A 27,055-nucleotide genomic window follows, 5' to 3' on the forward strand; every position below is an offset into this window, starting at 1 on the left:
TGGCCAAAGAGCCCAGAACATCAGGTGACATTAAAGAATTCATAACCTTCAGAGTATTAAAAAAAAAAAGGGGGGGATAAAAGTGTGTGTACTAAGTACACCATACTTAGGGCTTAGAAACTAGAATACAAAATTATCCAGCATGTTATTTGATTACGCCATGATTTTACAATGGAATTATTTGGGGGATTAAGTTGTAATTATCTAATGAGGGGGACTGAAATTTGGAGTAGTTTTCCATGTTGCTGAAAGTGAGTGAGAAAGTGCGTGGCTCATCGAAGGAGCCAGACCAATTTGTTGGGGTCAATTTCTAAAACTGACCAACTAAGACCTGCCCGCGGCATTAAGGAAGGGCCAGGCTGCGACTCTGGAAAAGTCTGCTTGACCTGACTTGTGGGGCAAGTGAAAATATGAACACATGCACACCAGCAAGCACAGTCTGTCCCCTGTCCCCCACCCCAGATGTACAAACAGGGATGTGAACGAGTCACCAGGGGTAACAGTTTTTCACCTCCAAGGCCATAGAAACATCACCTCTGTCATTGCTCTATCACAGATAACTTAACAGATGACAGACTAGGGGCACCACAGGTAGAAACAGCTGCTGTACTTGTTTTTAATTCACCTTTTGGTTTGTTCATTGTGCAGATTGTCCAGGAAGCGCTGGATAAAGCCAGAGGAGATCGCACCTGCATTGTGATAGCTCACTGCTTCTCCACCATCCAAAATGCTGATAAGATTGCCATGGTCCAGAACAGCAAGGTTGTAGAGCAAGGGACCCATCAGCAGCTCCTGGCTGACAAAGGCATCTACTGTTCTCTGGTCAATGTTCGAAGTGGGCCATGCAGTGTGTGATAGTGGGCAGTACCTGTTGCTGAAGTGCAGCTGTACAGCTGGTTCAGTCTTTTGTATGAGACTATTAAGGATGTTTCACTACTTCTGGTTTTGGTAAAATTTTGTAAATAGTTTTCTTAAACCCCGTAACTAATAAATAACTGAGGTACATTTGCTTTAAGCACTCAACCCTCTTCTTTCACCAGCACAAAAATTCATAGTTGTTTAAATTAAAGATTACACAGCAGTCTTGAAAAAGCCCCACTGACTTGCCAAATTGCAAAGCGAGGGACTCTGGGTGTAGAGGGCCCCTTCTGTCCTTCAGGCACTGAGAGGATCAGCTCTGAAGCACCTAGCACAGGTGCTCACAGAGGAGGGATGCATGTACAAAAACAGGGAGAAGGTTTGAGGGCAGAGGCACTGGAGACGGAACAGGCTGGTCTTTGGGGGTAGGGAAAAGCACAGTGTCCAGCCTAGGGACAGCAGCAAGCTGTTAGGTAGAGCACTAGTGAAAAAGGGATGAGAGCTCGTTCATCTGTTCAGGTTTCGGGGGTTGTGTTTTTACATGTTGATTGTAACTACATGTTCTAACTTTGCATTCTCTCTAAACTCCAGTAAGCGATGAGGATTAAGGCAGCGAGATGTACACCAGCAAGACACCAAAGAAGTTTTCAGAAAAGCAGTCTCTGGAAAGAAAGAGTAGCTATTGCTTAACACATAAAGATGCCAGCACTCAAAGGCAGAAGGAAGGTAGTGATGTGTTTCTCAAAGCAGATGGGCCCAAAGCACCATTCCAGTGTTGTGGTTTAACCTGGCAGGCAGCTAAACACCACACAGCTGTTTGCTCACTCCCTCTCCCCCACCCCCAGTGCGATGGGGGAATCGGGAAAAAGAAGTAAAATTTGTAGGTTGAGATAAAGACAGTTTAATAGGACAGAAAAGGAAGGGATAATAATAATAATAACAATAATAATAATAATGATAAAAGAATATGCAAAATAAGTGATGCACAATGAAAATGCTCACCACCTGCCGACCGATGCCCAGCCAGTTCCCGAGCAGCGGTCACCCCTCCCCTGGCCAACTCCCCCCAGTTTATGTACTGAGCATGACGTCACATGGTATGGAATGTCCCTTTGGCCAGTTTGGCTGTGCCCCCTCCCAGCTTCTTGTGCACCTCCAGCCTTCTCAGTCGGTAGAGCATGGGAAGCTAGAAAGTCCTTGACTAGTGTAAGCATTACCTAGCAACAACTAAAACATCGGTGTGTTATCAACATTGTTCTCACCCTAAATCCAAAACACAGCACTGTACCAGCTACTAGGAAGGAAATTAACTCTATCCCAACCGAAACCAGGACATCCAGGTATGACTCTTTCTAAATAAATGCACATGCAACCTGGAGCAGGGGAAAAAAGGAAGCCTGCTGGGATTGGCAACTGGCTCACTCCCACCAATGCAGAAACCTGGCTCCTATTCTCAGCTTGCCTATGCACTAATGGGTCCAGCCAATTTCTGCAACCCCCTGCTTTAGCCTCAGCGTCTTCAAAGCAAATGGTGCCTATCCTACGACAACAAGACTGCACAGCTTAACCACCCTGACCTGAAATCAGAGCCCCTACTGCATTATGCTACTTCTGCACTGATAACACGTTTTTCCAAATCCACACAGACAAAAAAAAAAAAAACCACACAACTCTGTTTAACACTTTATGCTTTAGTCCCACATGGTCCATAGAGCATAAACTTAGTACAACAACTTTGAATCAAAATTGCTTTACTCCTTATAACAAGGAAATTAACACTACGCTCATGAATTCATGTGTCCACAGCACATAACAAGTAAGTCTAGCAACTCACAGAATTTAATTTTGTTCTCTCTGGATACACTCCTGTCTTCAGTTCCTCTAGGCAAGACAGACTGTCCCAGCTGAACAGGAAATTCTGCTTACAGTGGTGATTGAATGACATTTTCTCAATGATACACTTGCTGAAATAGTTTTCCTTTTTCTGTATTTCTGCCAGGATTTCTATGCCCCCAGAAATCCCCAGAGAGGCAGGGGTAGATGTGTGTAAAACAAATGCAAATAAATGCAAAATTACACCCTTCATCAGATTTCAGGCTGTTTCAAATGAGTGTTCAAAGCAAACTATCGCTGTCGCTGTTGCAACCAGGTTTACTAACCCAATTATGGGGTGAAAAGTTGTGACTGTCAGACAGAACTTATAAAAAAAAATAGTAATAAAAATCACCAGGCATAGCTTGATCCAAAATCCTAATCTATCTCACAGAAATCACAGCATCATAAAAACACATGCTTCACTAACCAAGAGGTTTCAGAAAGTCATTTACCTCCGAGAAAGAGAGTGGGTTATTATAAGCACTCCAGGAATGGAGTTCCAGCAATCCAGGAATGGATTCTTACTCTGTATGAGTTTTGGAAGACCTCAAATCAACCATTAAACAATGAATGGTTGTCAGATTTAATTGAGACAGGACGTACAAGTAGCCCAATAAAAGCAGGGAAGACAAAGGCTGTAATAATGAGACCATTTTCTGAGGCAACAAGACACAGTATAACACACTCTGGCCTGTTACTCAGAGAAGTGTCAGGCTTTGAGGAAGGAAATGAAAAAGGAAACTCTGTTCTTGCTACTGTGGAAAAAAATACACAACAGAGCTTCCAGAAGGCAAAGAGACTGGTTCAGTGTTAGCTGAGAACACAGTTGTTTCTGTAAAACAAATAATAATCTTTGATCTCTCTCAAAACTCCAAAACCTAGAGAAAAGAGAAAACAATGGGTACTTTACAACCTCTATTTCAAGTTCATCTGTCCCCAAGATCATCTCTCTTTCACAAAGTTTAGTTGCTACACATTAAACAGTCCACCTGTAAATCAGTCAATACAAAGCTGATTTTTAGAAGAATTTTATTTCTATGACAGGAAAATACAAAGCTGCTCAAACAGAGGAATCAAGTCTTAAAATCCTGAGAATTGTATCAAACTGCATTCAGCGCTTACTTTTATTGTGTTAAGCAGCAGACTAGCAGCAGTTCACTCAAAGATGAAAACTCTGAGGAATTTGGAACTCATATGCTGCTGTCTGTCTTTATTATTGAGAGCTCCTTTTTCAAAATACTTCAGATTGTAGTGCCCTCATACTACAAATGTAGTGGGAACATCCCCATTCACGGATACAACATTTATTCGGTATAATCCCAATAGCAAAAATGAAAGATAACTTATAAAATAACATATAGCCTGATGGAGGCAGCCCTTCTATTTCATAAATCACTATGAAAAGGAAGCATAATCACCTAAGAGGATAGTGTGGTTACTCTTAAGTACGCAGTTAAGTGCTCCACTGGCATAAACAATATCAGTAGACTACAAAGTATTCTACGTGTTACTACTAAGATCATAAATACAAATCTCCCATAAATTCTCCACTTCCAACACCCCGTCTCTCAAATTTGTTTGCATTGTTGAGGCATATTTTAATATTGCATAGTTCTACATAGATAAGGTACTACTGCTTGCATTGTTGTTGCAAATTGTTGCTACATTACTCTTAAATGGGTACTGTTACCACAGTAAATCCCATAAAAATAGGTAGACTTCACTGAGATCATTAAACATCTTAACTTGAATATAACAGTACTCGAGTAGCATTTCATTTATAAGTACTACATATAACTCATGAGCTTGCAAAGGCTTTTACATCATTATCAACCTTACAGCTGAGCTGCAACTGTTAATTGTAGCATGTCCTGAAAGCACTGGAACACAGCCCTACACAGCACTTCTGCATCAGTCTCTGGACATGATTTCCAAGAAGAACAGGTAGTAACGATCCTATCAATATAGAAAACAATGAAGTTACCACTCTTCATTGTCATGATCTAGGATAAATGTCATACAAATTGCACTGAAACATGAAATTATTGACATAAGTTCTGAAGCAAAAATTGTCACATAAACATACTGTCTCAACATTCAAAAAGGACTCAGATCCCTAGTGCCTTCACTAAGCAATAATGTTGACAGATCTCGAAACTAAATACTTTGATTTAAATACCCATTTCTACATACACAGTGATGTATTCCACTTATATTTGAAAATACTGTGAATTATATTTCTTCTCTGCAACTAGTTTAAGGTTTAAAGTACTTTTTTTTCTATTTACCCAATAAAAGGTAGATCTTTATCTAGTTCTATTTATCTTAACAGAGCCATAGATCAAAGTAGAAATGGTTTGTATTCTCAAATTGAATCAAAGCTGCACACAATCCATATTTAGCTTTGGGAAGAAGTCATTCAAATTACACCTAAATCACAAAATAGCAAGTTATCGCAACACATTATAATGAAAGTAGTTTATTAGATTTCGTAAAGAAGCAATATTTTTTGTCCATGAGACCAATAAACTAAAAGCGGATCTTTTCAAATCCTACCATTTTATGAGAAGTGAAGCCAAATGTTTTAGCTTCTCCTTGTTACTCAAAGAGGCCTGGTTTGCGTCAAGAGATGTCTGTGTCACTGCCAAGAATGATGGACAGTGTGCTCACTTGTACTCTATCTGGTCTATCTCAGTCAATTGCTACTTTTTAAAAAACGCCTTTGCATGTTACATTTAATGATCTCTAAAACAAAAGCTTATTTTAAAGTAAGTTAACTTCTTTTGTTCCTCCCTTCTTTCACCTTCCCCACTCTTTTCTTTCTGCCTATTGTCAGTATCTTGGTGCTCACTTTACCTCCACCGTTCATCCTCCCTCCCACACATGCTCTCCCAGAATGTTAATGCCTCTATTCTCGTGTACCTCACTTCTCAACCTTTTCTGACATGTTCAGCCATGTCTTTTCCTTTCCTCATTCTAGTTGTTAGCCACCTTTCCCTTTGTGACAGAGACAGAACCATGCCCAAAATTAAGTTATACCCATACCTGTCATCTCTGATTGCATAAAAAAAGCCATAGCCATGATGTACCATAGGGAGCACAGATCCACTAAACCTAGTGTAGCCAGTCAGACTAGTTGAAAGAATAAAATTCCCACCTCCTCCACTGTAAAACAAAACAAAACAAAACCAGCACTTTTAAAGATAATTTAAAACAAAGTGAGTTTTACAGAAAAATTATTTTGTGCTAGAGATCAAGAAATCAGCACGGATAAGGCCAATGTAACAAAGTCCTCAGTATCAAGGGATGCAACCTCCCCACAGGACAAGAACATGAATTACCTAACTGTGAAGGCATTATCCATATAAAGTTCTGGCACCGGCAGTCCTTGCTCCTGTGCTATGAGTAGGAGACCCAGAAGATGACGATCAAATCCTGTCAAATAAATGCAAATACTGCATCATTAACGACAGCATTTCCTGTTTTTCTGCTTCTTCTGGTCTGGATAGCTGGAAGCTCAAATAGCAGCTGAAGGACAGATAAATGAGAGAGTCTACTAAAAAACAAGATTCATATTGCAGCATACAAAAACATTTCCCAAATATTTGATCTAAGAGGCCTTCATCACTTTGAGCTTGCGACACTGAGCCCAAATGCAAATGAACTAAGTAATATAAACGCAGCACAGCTCCTGTGGAAAACAAAAACCAAGAAAACTTCCATTTCAGCCAAGGAGAAGGAGTTCCACACAGTGAAACTGGCCCACTGGCAATTACGTGGACAAGGTGAAAAGGCTTTCAGGGCCACAACTGCCTAGATAACTCACCAAGTAGGATGGAGTATGAAGGTTCATCAGGTGATTATTTCCCAGCTACTCTTTCTCATTCATAGAATAGCTTGCCATGCTAACGCAGTTGGGTTACAATTTCACCCAAATCTCTCTTCTGCCTTCAAAGACCGCATTTCCCACTTTCCAGCCAAGCATGTATTTGATCAGAAGGTATTCTGAAATAATGTTTAGCTGGGCAGAAAAAGTGACTTAATATTCAAAGTGAGCGTGTCTTCGGGGCACAAGGAAGGGTGCAAGGACTAGGTTTTAGTTCCTCTCCCCAAAATTAAAGTATAAAATGTTAAGGGGTAGTTTTCACTCAGGTTGAAAACAAGGAGACAGAGAAAGTGTTATCAGGATACAGCAATATTCCCTTTTCACCCACAAGAAAAAACAAAACAAAAAAAACTTTTGAACCCAGAGTACCTTTTCCATTCTCACATTCTTTCCTCATTTTATTGTGCTTTGCAAACGCCTTATGCATCAGCTGTAGTCGTCGATAAGTCTGTGTAAAGTAGGGGAGACAGAATTAAAAAAAAAAAAGGAAAAGAAAAAAACAATCCAGATGAGTAACACATCAGGAATCACAGATCAGCAAGTTTTCCTCTTTCACAGTTTCTAGCAATTTTAGATAGAAGAAAATGGAGATCTTGAAAGGTACATTAGAACCTCTCTGAAACTCCTTCTCCCAAATCCAAACTCCTTTTTCAGGAGAACTTACTCATTTGTTTCCTGTATCTCTGATCTGTTACTTGGATCACTTTTGCACTGAACAATATTCTAAACCTCATGTTCCTTCCCAAACGAGCTGAAACAATGGAAAGTAGCCACTGTGAAATAACAGTAACCGAAACCAAAAACTTCCTACAGTACCACTTATTTAGAAACACACTGGCTTTTAGCAGGTGCAGTTGCATTTACATGATCACCATGCCCTGAATTGGTCAGGCTGTTGGACTAGATGATTATTGTAGGTCCCTTCCAACTGAAATATTCTATTCCACCATTTTTCATGCAAAAAAAAAAAAAACCAGAAAAAAACAGATTAAAAAAATCTGTGAAGTAAAAGCAGAAAACAAAACAAAAAAGACCCTAATTAAAATATACACAGATGCCAACTGCATTCCCAAATTTTCTCTGGTGACTGAAGTATTACTTGCATGACAGTAGTTCTGCCCAACATTATGTTTTTTTCAATTTTATACTGCAACCTACATATTAAAACCAGAGAGATCAGAATACAAATACATGTTTTGGTAAAGGAGGCCTAGAGAAACATCTCTAGACACCAGAGATCTTGGCTTCTAAGATCTCAGATCTTACTAGCTTTTTAACTACTTAAGAAGCACCCTTTGTCCTTTTATTCATTATGCGAGAGGCTGCAGCAGAGCATGTGAAAAAAGGGCAGTAGCCACTCAACTTGGATAAAAATCAAGCTACTAAGCTCACAAGGGGCAAAAGAAAAGTTGAGACAAAAGGATTTTTTCCAAAGTACCTAACTTTAGGTATTTTCTAGTACCTTAAAAGTAGACTTTTAAGCATCTTAATTTCAATACTACTGAACAGATTCAATGCTTTTTTAAGCCCCAAGAGTTCATCACAAAAAAATAGCAATAGGAAGATATTTGGAGATGCTATTTAAAATTACAAAGACAAAAAGAGAAAAGGCTACAGTTAGTTGGAAGTAACAAAACTTCTATGTGTATTACCCATAGAAGCCTGCTAACTGGTTAGACGATAACTGAAGAGCAGGGAAGTAACAGGAATCCATATTTGCAATAGGAAAGCAGATTTGAATAATGGCCAGAAAATTGAGTTTTAAAGCTGCAGCACCTGCCAAAAGAAGCCAGTGAAGACCAGGAAAATATGCTTTTGAAGACTATAATTACCAATCACACATACTTCCCAACAGCCATATTCCTGTATGTTTCTCAGATGCATTAATAATATAGAACCTTTGAATTTCCTAAAGATACGTAGCCCTTTGTCTCAAAAATCTTCTCCTTGCTTCATTTCTCAGGCTCTGAGAAATGTGGAGCGAGGACAACAGAAAGAGCTTTAGTACAGCTCTCACTTGGCAAGAAAGGCATGAAATGCTCTGCCAGCCAAGCACCAGAGGGTAGTTGCCGGGAAAAGAAAAGGTCACCAGTTCAGCTATTCAGAGACAAACTCTGGAATACAATCCTGTTGCCACTAGGACACAGATTTCAATCTTGCTCTCAGACTCAGCAATTAGATTAACATTTCCTGATTTCACGTAAAAATTAAAACAACAACAGAACCACTCTACAGCAGAATACATTGGTTCCAACCCAGTTACTTTTTGAGGTGTGGAAAAAAATCAGTGTGAATGTAACTCAAGACACTTACCTTCTTGAAACCAAAAGGTAAATAGAATAGAAAACCAAACAAGCCTGCACGTGACAGCTCACCTCAGTCACAATGACCAGAGCCAGACTTCGAGCAAGCCAACATTTGAAATCTGTCTCACTGGAAACAGGCCAATTCCCATTAATGAGATGATAGAAAAAGGAGTTTTAAGCAGTTCAAATGACAGGCCTTCTAAATACATTATGATTAAAGTTGGATTTCAGTATTTACACTGTCAGAAGGATCCAGCATGGACTTGCACCACTCCACTGCTTCCATAGAACATGGTCTTATGGTCTCTGTGCGGCCATGATAGAAACGCCTGGTCATGGCAGTTTCATAACAGCAGCCCGGGCTAAAAAGAAAAATTAGGGAAGAGTATCTCATTAACTGAACAAAACTATATGCTCTCTCAAGGAATAAAAAAGTCCTGCCAAGTACCTTACACATCTAGCTCAGTTACAAGTATCAGTAAGCCACTAGTTTTCCTTAAATTTTGTGTCTGAAAAAGAGCCACAAAGGAACTCTTTCAGTCAGTCTCATAAAAGCTTGTAAAGTGCCAGTGCTATAATCATACCTTGAAAAGACTGGGTTGTCATGGCTATTTTCTGCAGACTACAGATCTACCAGCCTCTAGTATAGATAAGCCGAAATTATGCAAGCTTCAGTTTCACTATATATTTCCATTAAAGAAACCATCTATACTGTCCAAAAACTCAAAAATTGAGACACACTTGAAATAAGTAGCATGTCCCAATGTGTTTATAAGGAAAAGGCTCAAATCCTTCTCTGTTGCATACTGACACCCATCCAGCTTTTACCTGCAGCATCCCCAGCACTATGACAGTCTACCATTTAATATACAACTTACATGAAACATACTTGTATGTTTAGAACAGACTTAACAGGCTATTTTAGTCAGACAGTTAATTCATTCCAATATTCAGCAAACTGAGATCTACCGACCTTTCTTATGATGAGACAGGCATCTCCAGTGACTAAACGTCATGCTCCTATGACAAAACCCTCCTTTTTCTGAAGGAAGCAATACTTGCCAGGTCAGTAATGACTTATACAAGCCACAATCAGTGCTAGTTAGCAAACAGAAATTTGGTAACACCAATACCAGGAAGAATGCCGCCTTTTACCAATAATACAAAATAAAATGACACACCCAAAAACGTAGAGTCGGGCATTTGGAGGGTCACTATCTGTATCTCTATTATTCTGCCCAAACCTTCACATCTAACATTGCTAAAGAAAGTGAGACACTGAGGTTTGTGAGGCTTTTACCAATGGTTGTTACTTGCTACAGATAAAGCTTTCTTCTCCTTCTGAGCAACTATTTGACATTAAAGAATCCTGACTCATTCCGTATTTGGTGTTTGCCCAAATATTTACTTTGTACAGCCCAAATCCACATTTCCATGGATTGTCTTCTGCCCTCCATTCCACAATATGTACACGCGTGATCCCTATAGGCACAACGACACAATTCTTCTGAAGCCAAGAGCACAAGCCCCATGGAATTCAATGGCGCAAAATAAGGCCCTACGCAACTGTTAATTTAAAAAAACCTTACTGCTTCATTCTTTTATCACCATAGCAAAATACACACTGGTATTGCAAGGGCACTGCATTATGCTCCAGATCCACCCCTTTACTCAAGAAACTAGTTTTTTTATTCCTAATCTGGGTAATGAGATTTTCTTACCGTCCATGGCATTTGTAATAAGCCAGCTGAAGGGCAAGCTGCACAAATGTATCAGGATGAAGTTTCTTCTTTTTAATCAATGCTTTGCCAAAGGATGTGAAGGCATAATTTACTAGCTGCAAGTCAGATACCTGTCAAACCATAGGAGGGAAAAAAACCAGAAGTCAAGAAACTGCAAACATCACAAGTTGGTTCACTTCAAATAAAACACATTCAACATAAACCAACAATGTAACAAACTAAACCATCATGTTAAGTCCCCTGATACATCAATTCATCAATAACATTCATCCCTGTTCTCCAGCATGGAGAACGTGCAAATAGAATGGGAGGAAAAAAAAAAAAAAAAAAAAATCAGTGACAATTAAGAGAAGCAGCAAGAAATTCCACCTTTTTGTAATACAATTCTTTAGTACGTCCAATTTCATTTATAATTTTTTGATCCACTGTGAATACAAGTTCCTCTGGCCATGGAATATCCCTCACTTTATCTGATCCCTGGGAGGATGCGAACAGAAAGAAAGAGAGAAAACAGAAAATGTTATCCATAAGAAAAGACACATTAACTAATACATTTGAAAGTTTAAAGGATAGCTACCTTCCATCTTCCCTCATTTTCAATAATCTTCTTTTCAGCATAAGATAACATGGTAATTAAAGCCATGGCATCAAAAGGAGAATGCTAGAATCATGTAAGACAAGATATCACATTATTTGCATAACTGCAAAAGGATCAAATTGCTTTTTTCCCTACCCCACTCTTTTTCCTGCAGACCAACAGTTTTACTGCACAGTGTTGGACTTGTTTTTCTAGTTCTACAATACATATAGAACTACTGTAAATCCACCTGCTGTTTTGACTGCTCTGCAGCCAGATAAGGAGGCACAATATACCACTGCTGTGGAAAAGCAGATTTCAGGCAAGATGTAGGCCCTTCTGGCCATTCAACAACAAATTTCTAAAAAACCCAAGTTTAAAAAAAAACACAGCTGTTCAAATAGCAACATAATACAAATAGCAACATAATACAAAGAGTTAATTTTAAGCCTTCTTGTGCAATGTATTTTTGTCTTTGGAACTCCCTCATTAAATACTTTCAGAAATGAGATTACGATTTCAGATCTCACGTTCTTAATTCAAGTATGGTGTAATATCAAGCACTGTGAAAGCAGACTTCTTTTGGAAACTTGCCAGACAAGGTGCCTGGTAAACAAGGCTACACTAAAGAGGAACACATTAAACATTTAAAATAATACTCTGAAAGGGAAAACTTAGGAAATAAATACTTGAAAGGTTTATAAGGGGGGGAAAAAATTTTCAACTTACATCACAGAATGCGCTACAGGTTCCATTCGAAAAGAATATGCTATTGTAGGATTTATCTCCCCAGCGTACTGTTGGGTCACCTGTTAGCCCCAGCCTTGTAACCTAAAGCAAAAGTTACACACCGTGGGTTTTAAAAAAAACACTGAGTACACTGCCAACCTCTGTCAGCTAAATCAAGCCTACATTAAGATGGTGAGACCTCCCCATGAGATAAGACATTTTCATCCAGTTGAAGATGAAACATGATTATAAGCCTAAGTTTTTAAATTAGAGTGATAACAAGTTGATTACTATATTTCTGAGGACCCTGAAGGATAAAGGGCTAAAAGATTATGATGGTAGATTTCAGCCATTCCCACTTCCAGTGCCCTAACAATTCAAACTATTTAAGTATTCCTATGGATCAACAAGAAGCATTATCTGCATATTTATCTGCTTCATTTTGTCTGTTCTGAAAGAGCAAGAAGTGTTACTTCTGCATATACGCAGAAGAAACTTTTATATAAAGATGACCAGATATGAATTATCAAAAATTCTGAGCTACCTCACTGTAGTCCTCAGGAGTTGCATGGGGACTAGAATCATCAAGGCAGACTACAAACAAACTTCTCTGAATTTTTTCCAGAAGAGTCAAGTTCTTTGGATCAAGATCAATCAAATATTCACGTAACTAGAAAGCATAAAAAGACAAAGCTAAATGAAATGACGTATTTCCAGTCATCACAATGCTTTTCTCAGGAATCAACTGTTGAAGTATTCTCACCTCTGCCCACTTTGTCCTTTCGTTGCTTGTTAAGGCTGCCAGTCCTGGTCCATCTGGTTCACTATGGCATCTTTTCTGTATATAAGTAAGTTGCCTTTAAGAAGATTTCAAAAACTGAAGTTAACAAATAACATATGGAAAGAAGATAAAAGTAACCCTTTTTATCTGTCTCTCTTTTGCCAAGCTGGAATTTTGGTTCCACATTTACAAGCTAATGTAAATTTTCAGGAAGCATGAATCAGCTCCCTCAGACTCTAAAGGCAGCTGAAGACCTGCTCTGTTTTCGGTCACTAATGATTAATTCAAATTGCAGTTACCAACCCAGTACAAACTTACACATAAACAGCCATAATCCTAAAGTGTTATTATGCACTTAATTTAAAACTAGATTTAAGACTTCAGCAGTGCAGATCAAACTTTCCCAAGCAGCAGACATCTGTAATACTGCAGCTTTGCAGCTTTTATAGCAACTAATCAGATACAAGGGCGAAACTTCCACTCAGGATTAACCCTGAAATTTAAAGCAGAACAGTAGCTACAGTACATCCTAAACATAGAGACTGAACTACACAAGAATACTTCTCTTCCTACCTTTTCCTTGCATTTTCCCTTTGAAGAGCTGTTAACAGAGAGCTAACTTTTAGTTTGCAAATTCAGTTTTTTCACATCCTGTTCTAGGTGTTAAAGAAACTCCACAAATTGCAGGCATTTAATCTCACTTGTCCTTTGTTCTGGCACTCTTGCCCATTAAACTTCATTACTAATCATTATTTACACAGCTGTCAAAAGTATAAGACACCCATGATGAAGCTATTAAAAAAACAAAAACAAAACAAAAAAATCCAACCACCAAACCAAAACCAACCCTTTCTATAGACAAGCTTTAGGGTTTTTTTGTCTGTATTCCAGGCGTTCATTTCTTTGTTACTTGCTTGATCTAACAGGTACAACTACAGAAATTAGAAATACATATGTTGAAATATATTAAGTATTAAAGTACCAGGTTTTCAAAAAAAGTTATTTTTGAGCTTCTCTAACTAGTTTTTGTCTTGCCTAAGGAATTTGGCCATCCACCTTTTGCCAATTTTAATTACAAAAGTCTTCTGTTGTGCTCTATAAACAGCACTTTGACAAATGCTGTTATTCCTAGACGAAACACACAACCCCTCTTTAGTAAGTAGATGCATATAGATCCCAAATCAATCACAAAAGACTTATGCTGAAACTACCTCTGTATGTGACATCAGAGTTCGACCAACAGAGTAGAAAACCTTGTGGCCACAACTGTATTGCCAATTTGAAAAGCTGGCACCTCTGCATTCTACTGGGAGATAGGAGATACAGCACGGAAAAGCTTTAAACACTGCCAGTTGCACTAGTACTGAAATTTACTATTTAATGAACCAAATTCTTTCTCTCTGTTCCTTTGCAGCAGCTCAGGAATATGAAAAGAGCCACAAATATGGCCGGTTGTCACAGGTCTGGCACAAAGACAAGAAATGCAAGTGAAATGCTGCTGTACCTGTAGCTAGCAGAAAGTCAGTCAGTGTATACTGCAATTTTGGACTCTGGTGCACTCACCATTCCTGTTGAGGAATTCCAGCCCCTCTATTCTTGAAAAAATTGACCACAAGTGTATTAGATTTGAATCAACATGATAGTGGTGCTTCATCTTTGATAATGATTAAGTAGCAATGAGACAATTATCAATGTGGATGGGTCCTGAAAGGAACGATGTTACTTATAATCCTAATAATTCCATGTCAAGAAACTTCACACATAAATGATGTTTCCTACTGAAACATGTTCATTCAGCCCTTTTGCGTGATGTTCTATGGGTGTATTACAACAGTACATGATCATCATGGTTCATAGCAAGAAGATGCCATCCCCTAAACGAATTTACTCAAATCTGAACGCTCAGCTAGAGGAGAAGCTGTAGCCTCTCTCACACCTAATCCTTTGGGGTGAATGGGATAGGAAAAGAAAGACTCTCTTTGGTATGTAGCTTAAATAGGACAGCTCATTTGAAACAAGGTAGTTTGAAAACCTGAAAATCTCTGGAGGAGTCACCATACTGCCTTCATGTATAGCATCAAATGCAAACACTCGACCTCGACACAGGACTATTAAGTGAGATGGGCATTCACCTTCAGTCTCTGAAATGAAACAACACATAAAACATGAAAATCAAACTGTGGGGATAAAGTGAGTGACAGATACAGGAAAAACACTCTGCAAGTCCTGCAGACCCATTTTTTGTTCCGAATAAGGCAGACTTCATACAGTTAAAAACAGGAGAAAAGAAAAAAGAGTAACTTTTGAAGTCCAACTGCATGATCTTATTGCAAATTTGAAGATATTTTTAAAACTGTCAGAAAATATACAGAAGTATATATTACAGAACATAACTTTCACTGTTACTAACTACTTCAAGTCATTGTCATTATCTAGTAGCAAATGTTATTTATTTGTGTATCTTGTAGGCAGGAACAACCTCTGCCAAAATGAGCGCTGCTTGCTGAAAGTTGATCTAGCAACATTTCTCTCTTGCATGAGTTTTGTTTGTTTTTTTTTTTAAAGGGATGAATATAGCGCAGCAAGCCTGCTGCTAAGACACTTTGCAGATGATTGAGTCCTTCAGTTGTCAGAGTGTTTATGCGACCACTTTCAGTTATGCAGCTCAAGATCCGAGATGCACTACCACGTCAATCAGACCTGATCTGTAATCTGCAAATCTGTAAGAAGGGAGCACTGACACACCATTTGGCCACTATACAGAAATGCAGATGGTACTGGCCCACACTAGGCCAGGTACACTTGCATAGCATTGCATTATTGAATCCATCTATCTGGAAATAAGACCAAATAAAGTTGGAAAAGATTCTGACAAAACACAGATGTTAAAACCCCAAGAAACACGTCTACATTTTTCTCAAACTGAGCCACTGTGCTGTATCTCTTCTAGTCCAGTACTCCACCCTGGGAAAAAGAAGAAAGGTATGCTACTTTACTCACAAGTATTTAACAGAATGGGCATCCACAGACATCTTAATCTTAACTTTTAATAAGTCTTTTACATCTATCTTTATGGTCCTACTTTCTAAATCAAATAATACAATTCAATACATACCTGATTAAAGACACTCTAGGGTGGGGAATTTGTCATTTCATGCAAACCTCACCTTCACAGATCATGAAATTAATTTCTAACATAACAAAAGTCAGAAGGGATGACATGAAATTCAGTTACTTTAGGTAGCATCCTCCTAACTTTAGCTGTCTAAAGCAAGGGGTAGAATTAAGTTTGGAAGTTAACAGACCTAGAATTAAGCGTCTGAGATCCCACTACAGTTGGTAGAGATCTACCCAATACACTTATGACATCTAATGAGCTCTTCACCTGTGCTCCTTAAGGTGTCTGCTGCAGGCTGAACCAAATAGCTTTCCAGGTTCCACTGATCAGGCTCTCTTGGCTTTTAGTGTAGTCTTTGACTCCAAGCTGACATTAGCTGCCAAATTTTAGGTGCCCTACTCTGCAATCTGAATACTACTTCAGGTGTTTAGACCATGTCAGTTCCCTCGATAGCCAAAGGGGAAAAACAGATCCCTCTCCAGATGGCAATTCCTTCTGCCTATCTTGGATACCTGCATATCTTGATGGCCCAAATCCTTCTCTGGAGGTATTCATATTTCTCCATGAAGCACAGAGAACCAAGACAACTAACTGGACTAAATATTTCATCTGGAGGCAGGCAATCTACATGGAAATGGATATCACCTGCCATGTATGACATGAAAAAATGATATAAGCGAGATTGTTTAATAAAGTTGTTCAATAAAGTTCTTACAATATTTTAAGGCAGAAAAGGGACATGAATGACAAATTGCATCTCCAGAGGATAACAGCTTTGTTTATTAAGTGTGATCAAAACAGAACATTGAATTTCCACCATTTGAATGTTTCTTCTATGTTTTGGTATTTAAACTGACTCTTCAACTGTAATGCTAAGATAAAACCCTTGAAACTTGCCTTCAACTTTGCATTTTCTCATCATATCCTGTGGTATGGAGATTTCCTTATATATTCTCTATGGAGCAAGGCAATACCTCCTTCTTCCTGGTTCCTGAGTCTTACAGGAATTCACATCTCTCATGATTATCTAGAGCAGTGAACATGATTATCTAGAACTGCTGAACAACTCTGGATGCATCAGAATGTGTGTGGGAGGGGTGTTATGATTTCAGTTAGTTGATTACTAATACTACAGTATTTGTTAGTGGAGGATGAATAACAACATTACACTTTTATCCCAGCTTTTGATCCTGCACCCCAGAAAACTGTTAGGAGTTTAAGAGAATGGCTTCAAAAAGCATTATGGAGTACTTTCAAGACTGAAAATAGAAGAAGCTGACCAAGCCAAGAAACAGCACAATGATAGAAAATAAGTAAGAATTATCCCAACAGAATGTATGGGAACACACTCAAGAAACGCATTCTGTGGAAAAAAGATGCAATTAGTAATGATGCTGAAATTCTGTCTATATAATACACGGAATTCACCCACATTTATAACACATGGAATTTGTCTTTTTTCAGTTCTTAATGCTGGCACACTTATTATAGGCATCAGGCTGATAAAATACAATTTGAAGCAGAGCTTTCTTTTAATCTTATTTAGAAAGGACTAAATATTGGACCAAAAAGGGCATTTGTAGATTAGGTATCTTCTTTGCTTCCTTATGTAAGCACTCAACAACCTGTATCTGATTTAGTGCTTGAGGAAGCAAGTATTTTATGGTTAAAATGACCACTCCATTAGCCCATTAATACAAAATCATTTGCTTGTATTAACCCACAATTTGCATTTGTTTACCAGTTTTAAAATAACTGCCAATCGAGTCTCTGGTAACTCCAGGAATTTTGCAAGTGCAGAAGAGCATTCGAAATTGGTTCATGTCCAGAACAGCATTCCCAGATCTCTCTATAGCCACCTTCTCTCTGTAGTAAACAAATACACCAAAATTAAACAAGAGATGATAATTATGCAAGTAAATCAAGGTAAGAAACCCATCTTCTACTGCAAAGAACCCATGCCAATGAACAAAAACATTTTTGCGACTAAAGTACACAAAGATGATTAATATTTAGAATCAATTATTTTTTCTTGAAGTCTTACGTTCGTAAGAGATCCCAGTATTTCAGGGTGTGCCATATATTTACACTTGCTCTTTCTATCTGAGTGCCCTCTTTGGGTGGCCAGCAGTGTTCAATATAGGGACCGGGGCCTGCCATATTACAGTGTATTTGCGTTGATATGCGAAGATCAAGATAAGCCACATTCAGCCACCAGTCCTCCAGCTGAAAATGAAAAGTGTTTAGCATCAGAATTAAGTTTTAGTCATTAATTCATTAATAATCACCAGATTGTTCAACTGCCTGCTTTTTTTACTTTTTTTTTTTTAATATATATTTTGAATAGCAGTCCCTATATAACAGAAAGCAGAACAGTGGTTCAAAACTAACTGCTGAGGGTAACAACAGATCCAGCTCTTCTATTTTCAAGCTTGAAATAAAATTCAACACTGCTTAAGACTATTAAACTGTAAATTATGAAGAAGAGTTCTTCCCTGATATTAATCATCTTAAACTCCTGCAGACGTCAGCTGTGGCTGCTGTGAATATCAGACAGATTACTCCACGAAGAATGGAAGGAAAGGAGATTTGTGTGAGAGAGGATCTGGGACGGACAGTTCATAATGTATTTTTTCTATCATCATCTGAAAATCCCCACTCCAGAGCGTGTCATGTTAAGATTTACAAAGTTCTCATGAATTCCACTTGGTAACGACCCCCCTTGTATCCCTTTCTCTGTTGAAAGACAACTTTAAAACAACTTTGTCTTTTTTTTTTTTTGGGGGGGGGGGAGGGGGCAAGGGTGGAGAGAGGGGGGATGGAGGTGACAGAAGAGACTGACAGACAAAGCATTCAAAAGCTGGTAGGTAACAACATTTCAGTTAGTGAACCCTCTTAGCCACCCAGCTTTGAAAAAAAACAAATCACACGTATGTAAGTGAATGTGTTCATATCCATAGGCCAAGTGACAGATATAAGGAAGATCCTAACATTAAAAAAAGCTAAATGGCTAAATTACATCCTGAACAGCCAACTTTCTGTAAGTAGATATGTAAGAAATCATAATTCAAAATACGTACCCAATTCCTTCTTGTTTTAGCTCTTTCCAGTAATTTCTGATGCAACTCTTTCCCAATCCCTTTTTTGAAATTTTTAACTATATCCTCGGTTCTTTGATATTCTTCTTGATTTAGAAATGGCTTCACTGTAAAAAGGAAGTGTTTCTATTTTAAAGACAACTGCATACAGAGATTTATTCCAAGATTCAGATATCCACAGGCAAGGGAGTGGATGAAAATACTCAATATTTATTTTTCTAAAACAAATATTTGAAGGGAAAACACCTTTTAAAAATCTGTAAATAAATCACAGTGTGTTCTAATAAAATATAAATAACATACTTTTAAATAAATACAGATGTTAGCAGATGAAAGCAATTGCTGAAAACCTGAAATACCTAACAGATAACTAAATCCAATATATTTAAAACTGTAGCTGGAAATACTATGGAGTTCTGCAACTCCATCAGCTGTTACAGAACTCACTGAATAATTAGATTTACAGGAACTTTGTAAATTAATACATTGAGCCATACATGTCTGCCACCCTACTGAACCAACCATACGCTACTTGCCTTTACTTTCAAAAGTCCATTCAAGGTCTACAAGCACCTTGCCCATCAATTCTCATTCACTGTCCCCACGTTATGCCTGCCTTTGAATGACACTGATGGCAGTTACTACCACCCAATTTTTATATTTTAAAATACTTTTGGATTTCTCTCAGATCATGTGCCATACTGGCCAAAGTTCTCTGTAAACATTTGCAAAACTAGTCATTATTTTAATCTAAAACCCTCCTTAAAGCCTTTTTACCATGAAATCTATGGTCAGTAACAGGCACTGCTGTCAGTTTCCATACAGGCACATCTCATTTCTTCTTATATTCATCTTGTGTATAACATGTTTTCTGTTACCTTTATACTTAGATTGTAAAGTCAGCGGCAAACAGAATGGGGGGAGAGGTTCTGCCGATTCAATGCCTACGCAATGAGGTCTGGTTCATTTTTGAGGCTGCTGGACACTACTGTCAGTTAATTTCTTGCCTGCCTTGCTAGTACTAACACTGTGATCTACTTACAGCTGTTAAGAAACAAGGAAGGATACTTGTTTAATTTTTAGTAATCATGTATCTGTATCATCTCTAATCTAGCTTTTGCAAGTAACAATGGAGTTGCAGCTGGGCAAGGTCTCAAATACTTACCTATCCTTGTAGAATTAAAATCTTACTTCCTCACAACTGTGTCTTGCTGCAATTATGACTGCTTCCCTGCAACCACTACTTTTTTCTTCTTCACAGATCTAGAGATCATCTAGTCCAACACCTCATCCCAGCAGGGTCAGCTACAGCAGGCTGCTCAGGACTGTGTTGCGTTTTGAGTATCTCCAAGGATGGAGACTCTACAACCTCCCTGGTAGCAACCTGTTCCAGTGCTTAACCACCCTCACAATAAAAAGAGTTTTCTTACGTTTAAAAGGAATTTCTTGTATTTCAATTTGTGCCCATCACCTCTTGTTCTGTTACTGGATACCACTGAGATGTTTGGCTGTCTTGTTTACTCCTCCCCATCAAGTATTTACATGCATTGCAAAGATCCCCCCTGGAGCCTTTTCTTCCCCAGGCTGAACAGTCCCAGCTCTCTCAGTCTCTTCTCATATGTCAGATAATCCAAGCCCTTTATCGCCCTCACGGACCTTCACTGGACCGTGTATGGTCCAGTGAAGTATGTCCATGTCTTGCTTGTACTGGGGAGCCCAGAAATGGACACAGCACTCCAGATGTGGCCTCTCCAGTGCTGAACAGAGGGGAAGGATCACCTCCCTCTACCTGCTGGCAACACTCCTAATGGAGCCCTGAAAGTTGCTGGCCTGCCTTGCTGCAAGGGCACATTGCTGGCTCCTTGTGGCGGTGTGCTCCCCCTGCACTGCGTAAGAAATGACCACCAGTGGTGGTCGTTGTGACTGCATCCAGGTTATGCTGGACTCTGGGGATGGATGGCAACATAGTAGCCAAGGGCTGCCTAGAGCAGTGAGTCAAATGACTTGCTGATATGCAAATATGACTATAAGTCAACCATCTTACTCTATAAATAGTGGACAGCCCAGGACCCGTTGAGCTCTCCTGCACAGCAGCGGGCTGCATGCCAGGATCTCCCCTTGAGTAGGGATGCCTCTCAAGGTTACTCCTTGAGGTTGAGAGATTCCTTGCCGCAACAGATACTCGGTAAGTGACTAATAGCATGCTAAACTTTGAAGTCTTAGCTAAGTGATATAAAGGATTGATTGTGCACATATAATCCTTTAGACATAAACCGTTGACCAAGTCTGGGACTAGGATTGGATCCAGCCGCACCTAGACTCCTCTCTGAGAAGTTTAGAAAGCAAGGGGGTCCTTTCTGAACCTCATGACTCAACAGGAGGGTCTCCCCGAGAGTTTTGTCTGACCCTGTCCTCTGTGCAGTAAATAATCAAGTGTGCCTTGCCGTCGAATCTTGTTCATTGTCGCATTTACCATTGAACTTTGTTAATTCACACTTTAACTCACTGTTTTCTATCAATAAAGTATTGTTGCTTCTCTCTTATGAGTGAAGCGCAGTCTCACTCCATCTGTGACACTCATGTTCAACTTCATGTCCACCAGGACCCCAGGAGCTTTTCTGCAAAGCTGCTTTCAGCCAGGCGGCCCCAGATTGTGCTGATGTGTGGGGTTATTCCTCCCTGGGTGCATGACTTGGCATTTCCCTTTGTTTGTTGAACTTCATGAGGCTCCTGTCAGCCTGTTCCTCCAGCCTGTCAAGCTCCCTCTGATGGCAGTACAACCATCTGGAGCATCAGCCACTCCTTCCAGCTTTGTATCATTTGCAAACTCAGAGTGCACTCTGTCCCATCATCCAGGTCATTAATGAAGATGTTAAACAATATTGGACCCCTGGGGTACACCATCAGAGACTGGTCTACATCTGGAATATGTGCTGCTGATCACAAACCTTTGAGCCCAGCAGCTGAGACAGTTTTCAGTCCACCTGACTGTCCACTACCTAGTCCATACTTCATCAGTTCGTCTATGAGGCAGTTTAAAAAAAAAGAAAAAAAAAAAAAACAAACTTTTGATGTGCCAAAAGCCTTGTTAAAGTCAATATAAACAATATCCAGATGCAGCTTGAACTGAACCACCATCAGTTGTGAACACAGATGAAAAAAAGAAATAGAGACAAAGCCATCCTCCTATACCATATAGCAGCCTACAGTTTTCACCCAGGAAACCTGGAGTTGAAAGCCTCCCCAGACTGAGGGTAGTCCGGCACTCAGGTTTCCCAGCGAATGACCTTATTACCACACAATATTGTGAGAGAGAGTAATTATCCTCTGTTATTCAAGTTACAAAGTCATTACCGAGCAATATGCACATGCACACAAGAAAGAAAATAAGCAAAATTGCTGGGTTCTGGTCCCTATTCAAGGGGTGACCAAGATTGCTAAGGGACTGGAGCACATGATGATGGGACAAGGCTGAGAACTGAGTTTGTTCAGCTTAAGAAGAGAATGCAAAGGGAAGACCTTGTTGCATTCTATAAAAACTGAATGGAAAGGCATAGCGAAGATAAAGCACGGCTCCTCTCAGAGATGTACAAGAGAAAATGGACTGAAGTTGGAACACAGAAAATTTCTGACAAGGAAAATGCGAGCGTTTGTTTTTTTGTTGTTGGTTTGGTTTGTTTTTTGTTCGCTCTCCCACAATCATGAGGGTGATCAAACACCAGAACAGGTCGCCCAGAGAGGCTGTGGAATCTCCACCCTTGCAGATACACAAAACCCAGCTAAGCAAGCCTGAGCAACCTGCTGTAGTTGGACCAGCTTTGAGCAGGGATCTGGTCTAGATGAACCCTTCCCAACCTACGTGATTCTTTGGTGACAGGGCCTCTGTCCACTTAAAAACTATTTGATCAGATGTAGAAGCAGCACTATTAGGAAGGAGCAGAACTCATCCCCTTTCTCACTACAGTTCGGTGAAACTTCTCTCTTGCCACTTTCTCCAGGCCCACAGATCTTGTCTTTCTTTCTGCATAGATCTCAGCTCCATCCATGAACCAGAACTATCCCATGAAAAACATCTTCAGTTGCACAGTTAAGGAACTCTCTGGAAAGCTGGAGCTTTGGGTTTTCATACTCTCAGGCTGAGTCCAAGCTTCTGAGTCTCAACCTCTGGGGTGAGCTGAAAGGCTAAATAACATGGCTACGGCCACCTTCTCTGCTTGAGGCATACCTTCAAAACAAGGTTAGTCATCCTGAATCCAAAGCAGAGGCAGCTACTGTAAAGCCCTAAATAAGGCACTTTCTGAGACATACTCTGTCCAGCTTGTCTGTTTAAAGCCAGTCAACTGGAAAAGTGCTTTACCAACAGGCGCGCAACTCATGTTAAGTGCCTGGGATCCTCCTCCAGCCAACAAAAGACAGGAGGTTCCAAGGAATGATTCACAGCATCTATGGAGGGTCATTTGGAGCTTCTGAATTGTTCTTCAGAAGCACCTCCCTTCCTTCACTCACCTTCACAGACTAAACAAATGAAGAGCTTAAGCAATGAGAATCACCAAGCTAGTGTCTAGAATTGTGCACTGCGCGTTCTGGCTTTAAGTAATTTGAACAGGGGAAGACTGTGGCAGAACAAAAAATACTGGACTAACTTTCCTCCAACCTCCAGTGAGACTAAAGGAGATCAAAAATGATGGTCAAAGTTATAGAATGACTACAAGAACAGTAAATAGGAAGTAACTTCAGCATGAAAAAAAAAGGGACATGTGATAAGGTATTTATGAAAACATCAATCAGAATCAGAAAATGAGAGCAAACAAATTCACTGTCAGATTTTATCACTGCACGAGAGAGTTATTTATTAACTTGGAGAGCCAGCTGGGTTTACAAAACTAAGTTCTAAAGGGCAATTCTGTTATTGCAGGTTCACTACTGTCGCAGCACAACTTACACAAATCACAACATTTAGTTAATCTGCATTACAACAGAAAGAAAACTTTCTCTGACACACATACACACAACATTTTTTCTCTAAAACCACCATTTCAACATGCTGCATCGAAACATGATGACGTAAGGAACAACAACGAAAACCTATTACCATCTACTGGGCCATTTCCACTACACTCAGAATAAAAGGGAACTTAAGAGTGAACTTAAGGATTTCTATTTTGGGAAAGGGAAATTTTGGTGTAATACGTTTCTGCTAAGGACAGAACTCTAGATCTTACTCTGATAGCATTCCTGTATTACAGATAAGATTGTAAGACACAAAGCAGATGTTCCAAAAAAAAGCTCAACGTTCTGAAAATTACTTTCTTATGTTTCTTTAATAATCTCAAGATACTAGGTAATGTATCTTTGTCATCCCCGACATATCAAAGCCTGATATGGTAATAAAGAACTAACCAGTCCTCGCTGCTTTATAAACAATGCTAGGTACATATGCATCGATGTTGTTTTCAAAACTTTTCTCTTATGTGACCTGCTTTAGAAAGTAAACATTTCAGGGCAGAAATTATCCAAAAATGCCCACCACTGCCTTTTCCTACTACCGTATAGTTAATAGTATTGGTGAGAAAGAAGAACATTTAAGTATGAAAAAGTTTGAAATAACTTTTTTTTTAAACAAGGATCCTGGACAAACACAGTCATAAACAAGCAAAGTAGTCATTATGCAAAACAAAATTCGTAGGTGAAGAAGCATCTTTCATTAGACCAGCTGATATAGCTGAAAAACGAAAACAAGACCTTAGGGGGAAAAAACCCCAAATCAAAAAGTTAACCTTCCCACATGCCCAATTCCCTTCCATGCTGGAGAAAGGGAAATAGGGATAAAACGGAAACTTTTACTCAGGTTTCTCTGGGCACTTAGTTTCCCATTTTGAAGCTGAAAAAGACCTTTTGCACTCTAAACTTGTCTGGATCCCCCATCCCAATTATATCAGTTGATACAAGCTGTCTCTACAAATCACTTCACAAACATCTTCAGATTAGCCTGGTTACAACAGCACACACCATGCTACTATTACAATATTAAGTCATTACCTGCATCAAGGTATTTACTTAAAGATTCATCGAGAGGGGGTACAGGGAGGGAAGGCAGAGAATCTTGGTACTGAAACGTTCGCTCCTCGGAGGATTCAAGCACTTGCTTTTCCATGATGCAGACCTGTAGCACAACACTAACAAGTCTATTAACAAAGCCTAAGTTTGAGACAGATGATGTTATCTCCCCATACTGTTTTCTTTTTTACCGTGTAAATGACTGGGGAAAAAGACACATATCAGGGAAGTGTCCCCTGACAAAACCAGGATCGAGGATTTCTTGTTGGCCTGAGGCCGCAAGAGGCATACACACAACAGGGGGAAACCATGACCAGGCGGCTACTGATGCTTTCTCCGGATATGTCCCGATTAACAAACTCGAGGACTGTTGCTGTCTTTCCCGAGGAGTAGCCAGCCCAGGGACACCCACCAAACTGACGCCGGAGAACTGGTGAAGGGGGAAATCACTCGCACGGCGACCCCCGCCCGGCCCGGCTGGCGGCCGCCATCACACAGCTCGCCGCCCCCCGGGCCCCCACAGCCGCAGTAACGCCGAAAGGGAGCGGCCCCATCAACGACGGCCCGAGTCCCCGGCCGTGCCCCGCCCTACCCCAGCGCTCCCCGCCCGGCGGAACGGCGGCCCGGGGCGGGACAGGGCCGACCAGAGCCCGGGGCCGTCGCCGCGCCACAGCGGTGTTTACGGCAGCTCAGGGCCCGCGCCGGGGAGCTGCCCCGGAGAGGCCCGAGTGGACGGGGCTGGGGCCGGGACCTGGGGGTAAGAAGACAGTCGAGTCGAGCTCAGCCGTCCGCATGACCCTCTGCCCCACCGCCGCGCACCCCCCCGCCGAGGAAAGAGACGGGCGGAGGTCACCGCTCGCCCCGCGAGGGACCGCTTACCCTGGCCTGGACGGGCCCGCCGCCGCCTCAGCCGCCTCGCTGCCTGCCTTCACCTCTGCCCCACTTCCAAGCGGGCCCGGAAGCTGGGCGGGGCGGCCGTAGGGAGGCGGTGGCCGGAGGGGTCCATGTCTCTGCGGGGGCGCCGGGGCGGGAGCAGAAGGAGGCCTCGCAGTCCCCTGGGTTCTGGACGGGCCGCGGGACCAGGGACGGGTGTGTGAATAAAAGGACAAGGGGAGAAAGCGCAGCCAGAGCCGCGCTGAGAGCTTCCCTCGGCGTGTGTCCTTGGGCCCTGCGAGGGTAAGGGCCCTCCTCGGCGGCATCCCCAGCGGGCCTGAGCCCAGCTGCGAGCCCCGGATGGCCCTGGGCCATTTCTGTGGCCAGACCGGTGGGTTTCAGTGCCACCTGTTAAAATGGTGTGGGGGAGAGAGGCTTGTGGGGTGTGACTTGCAGCTCCACAGGAGTAGGGTAAGCACAAACCACCAGCAGTGAGACTGGGATTTGGAGCAGTCCTCGTGTCCCGCAGCAAGCGCTTCACCACATGGTGAAGCACTGCTTGTACTGGGAAAGACCTGTGGGGCCTACCTAGTCCCACTTGCTGTGGTTAATGAGGTCTCTACTTTCAGAGACGCCTGCCAGTACTGCCCTTTGGCATGCTGAAGGGTTTTCTGCCACCTGTGTGTATACGTGGGTGATGTGTGATGGACAGCTATGGCTCAGCCCAGAGATTTTCCCTTGTGCCACTGTTGCTGGGGGACCTGGCTGCTCTGAAGAGCTCTGAAGCCCTGAGGAGTTCCTGATGAAAGACTGGCAGCTCAGATAGGTCTTGAAGTAGTAATAGAAGCAGTTTGATGTGACATAGCCATCAGGGCAGGAGAGGGAGGTGCATGTCAGGCTATTTGCATTACGCAAGAGTCTCTACCTGAGGTAGAAGGTTTGGACCAGGCTGAGGATGTAGCCTGATGCCTGCCATCACTGCCTCCAGGCAGAGACTCAGGACCTCTACAGAAACCCTGTATAACCCTCACCACATTGCAGACCCTATTGCTCGCTTCCATCCCTATGAGGCTCCAGATGCCTTTGCTAATATAGGCCGTATGAGGACTGCAGCCTCCTATGGCTCCCTCTTCCCTTGTGGGGACTGTAGACTTC

General features: G+C 40.9%; 1 protein-coding gene and 1 pseudogene across 3 annotated transcripts; one reads left to right on the forward strand and one right to left on the reverse strand.

Annotated features, from left to right (window-relative positions):
• The window catches only part of LOC143157296 (phosphatidylcholine translocator ABCB4-like), a 50,991-nt pseudogene extending 50,136 nt beyond the window's left edge, over positions 1-855 (forward strand).
• Positions 856-3,745: 2,890 nt separating this feature from the next.
• CROT (carnitine O-octanoyltransferase) lies at positions 3,746-25,968 on the reverse strand. 3 transcript variants are annotated; one of them, XM_076331597.1, is made up of 17 exons: positions 25,907-25,968; positions 25,010-25,133; positions 18,953-19,077; positions 17,917-18,098; positions 17,614-17,738; positions 14,787-14,895; positions 12,737-12,830; positions 12,518-12,643; positions 11,974-12,075; positions 11,245-11,328; positions 11,037-11,144; positions 10,647-10,777; positions 9,164-9,287; positions 6,989-7,067; positions 6,075-6,168; positions 5,779-5,898; positions 3,746-4,689 (listed from the first exon to the last, which is right to left on the reverse strand). In XM_076331597.1, the coding sequence occupies exons 2-17, from the start codon at positions 25,122-25,124 to the stop codon at positions 4,569-4,571; spliced, it is 1,839 nt and encodes a 612-aa protein (XP_076187712.1). In that variant the 5' UTR covers positions 25,125-25,133; positions 25,907-25,968; the 3' UTR covers positions 3,746-4,568. The 3 variants fall into 3 exon arrangements, with proteins under 3 accessions (XP_076187712.1, XP_076187713.1, XP_076187714.1); XM_076331598.1 differs by having other exon boundaries at positions 25,010-25,146; XM_076331599.1 differs by lacking the exon at positions 25,010-25,133.
• Positions 25,969-27,055: the final 1,087 nt, after the last annotated feature.

The sequence above is a fragment of the Aptenodytes patagonicus genome, chromosome 2, assembly GCF_965638725.1.
Source record: "Aptenodytes patagonicus chromosome 2, bAptPat1.pri.cur, whole genome shotgun sequence".
Taxonomy (NCBI): Eukaryota; Metazoa; Chordata; class Aves; order Sphenisciformes; family Spheniscidae; genus Aptenodytes; species Aptenodytes patagonicus.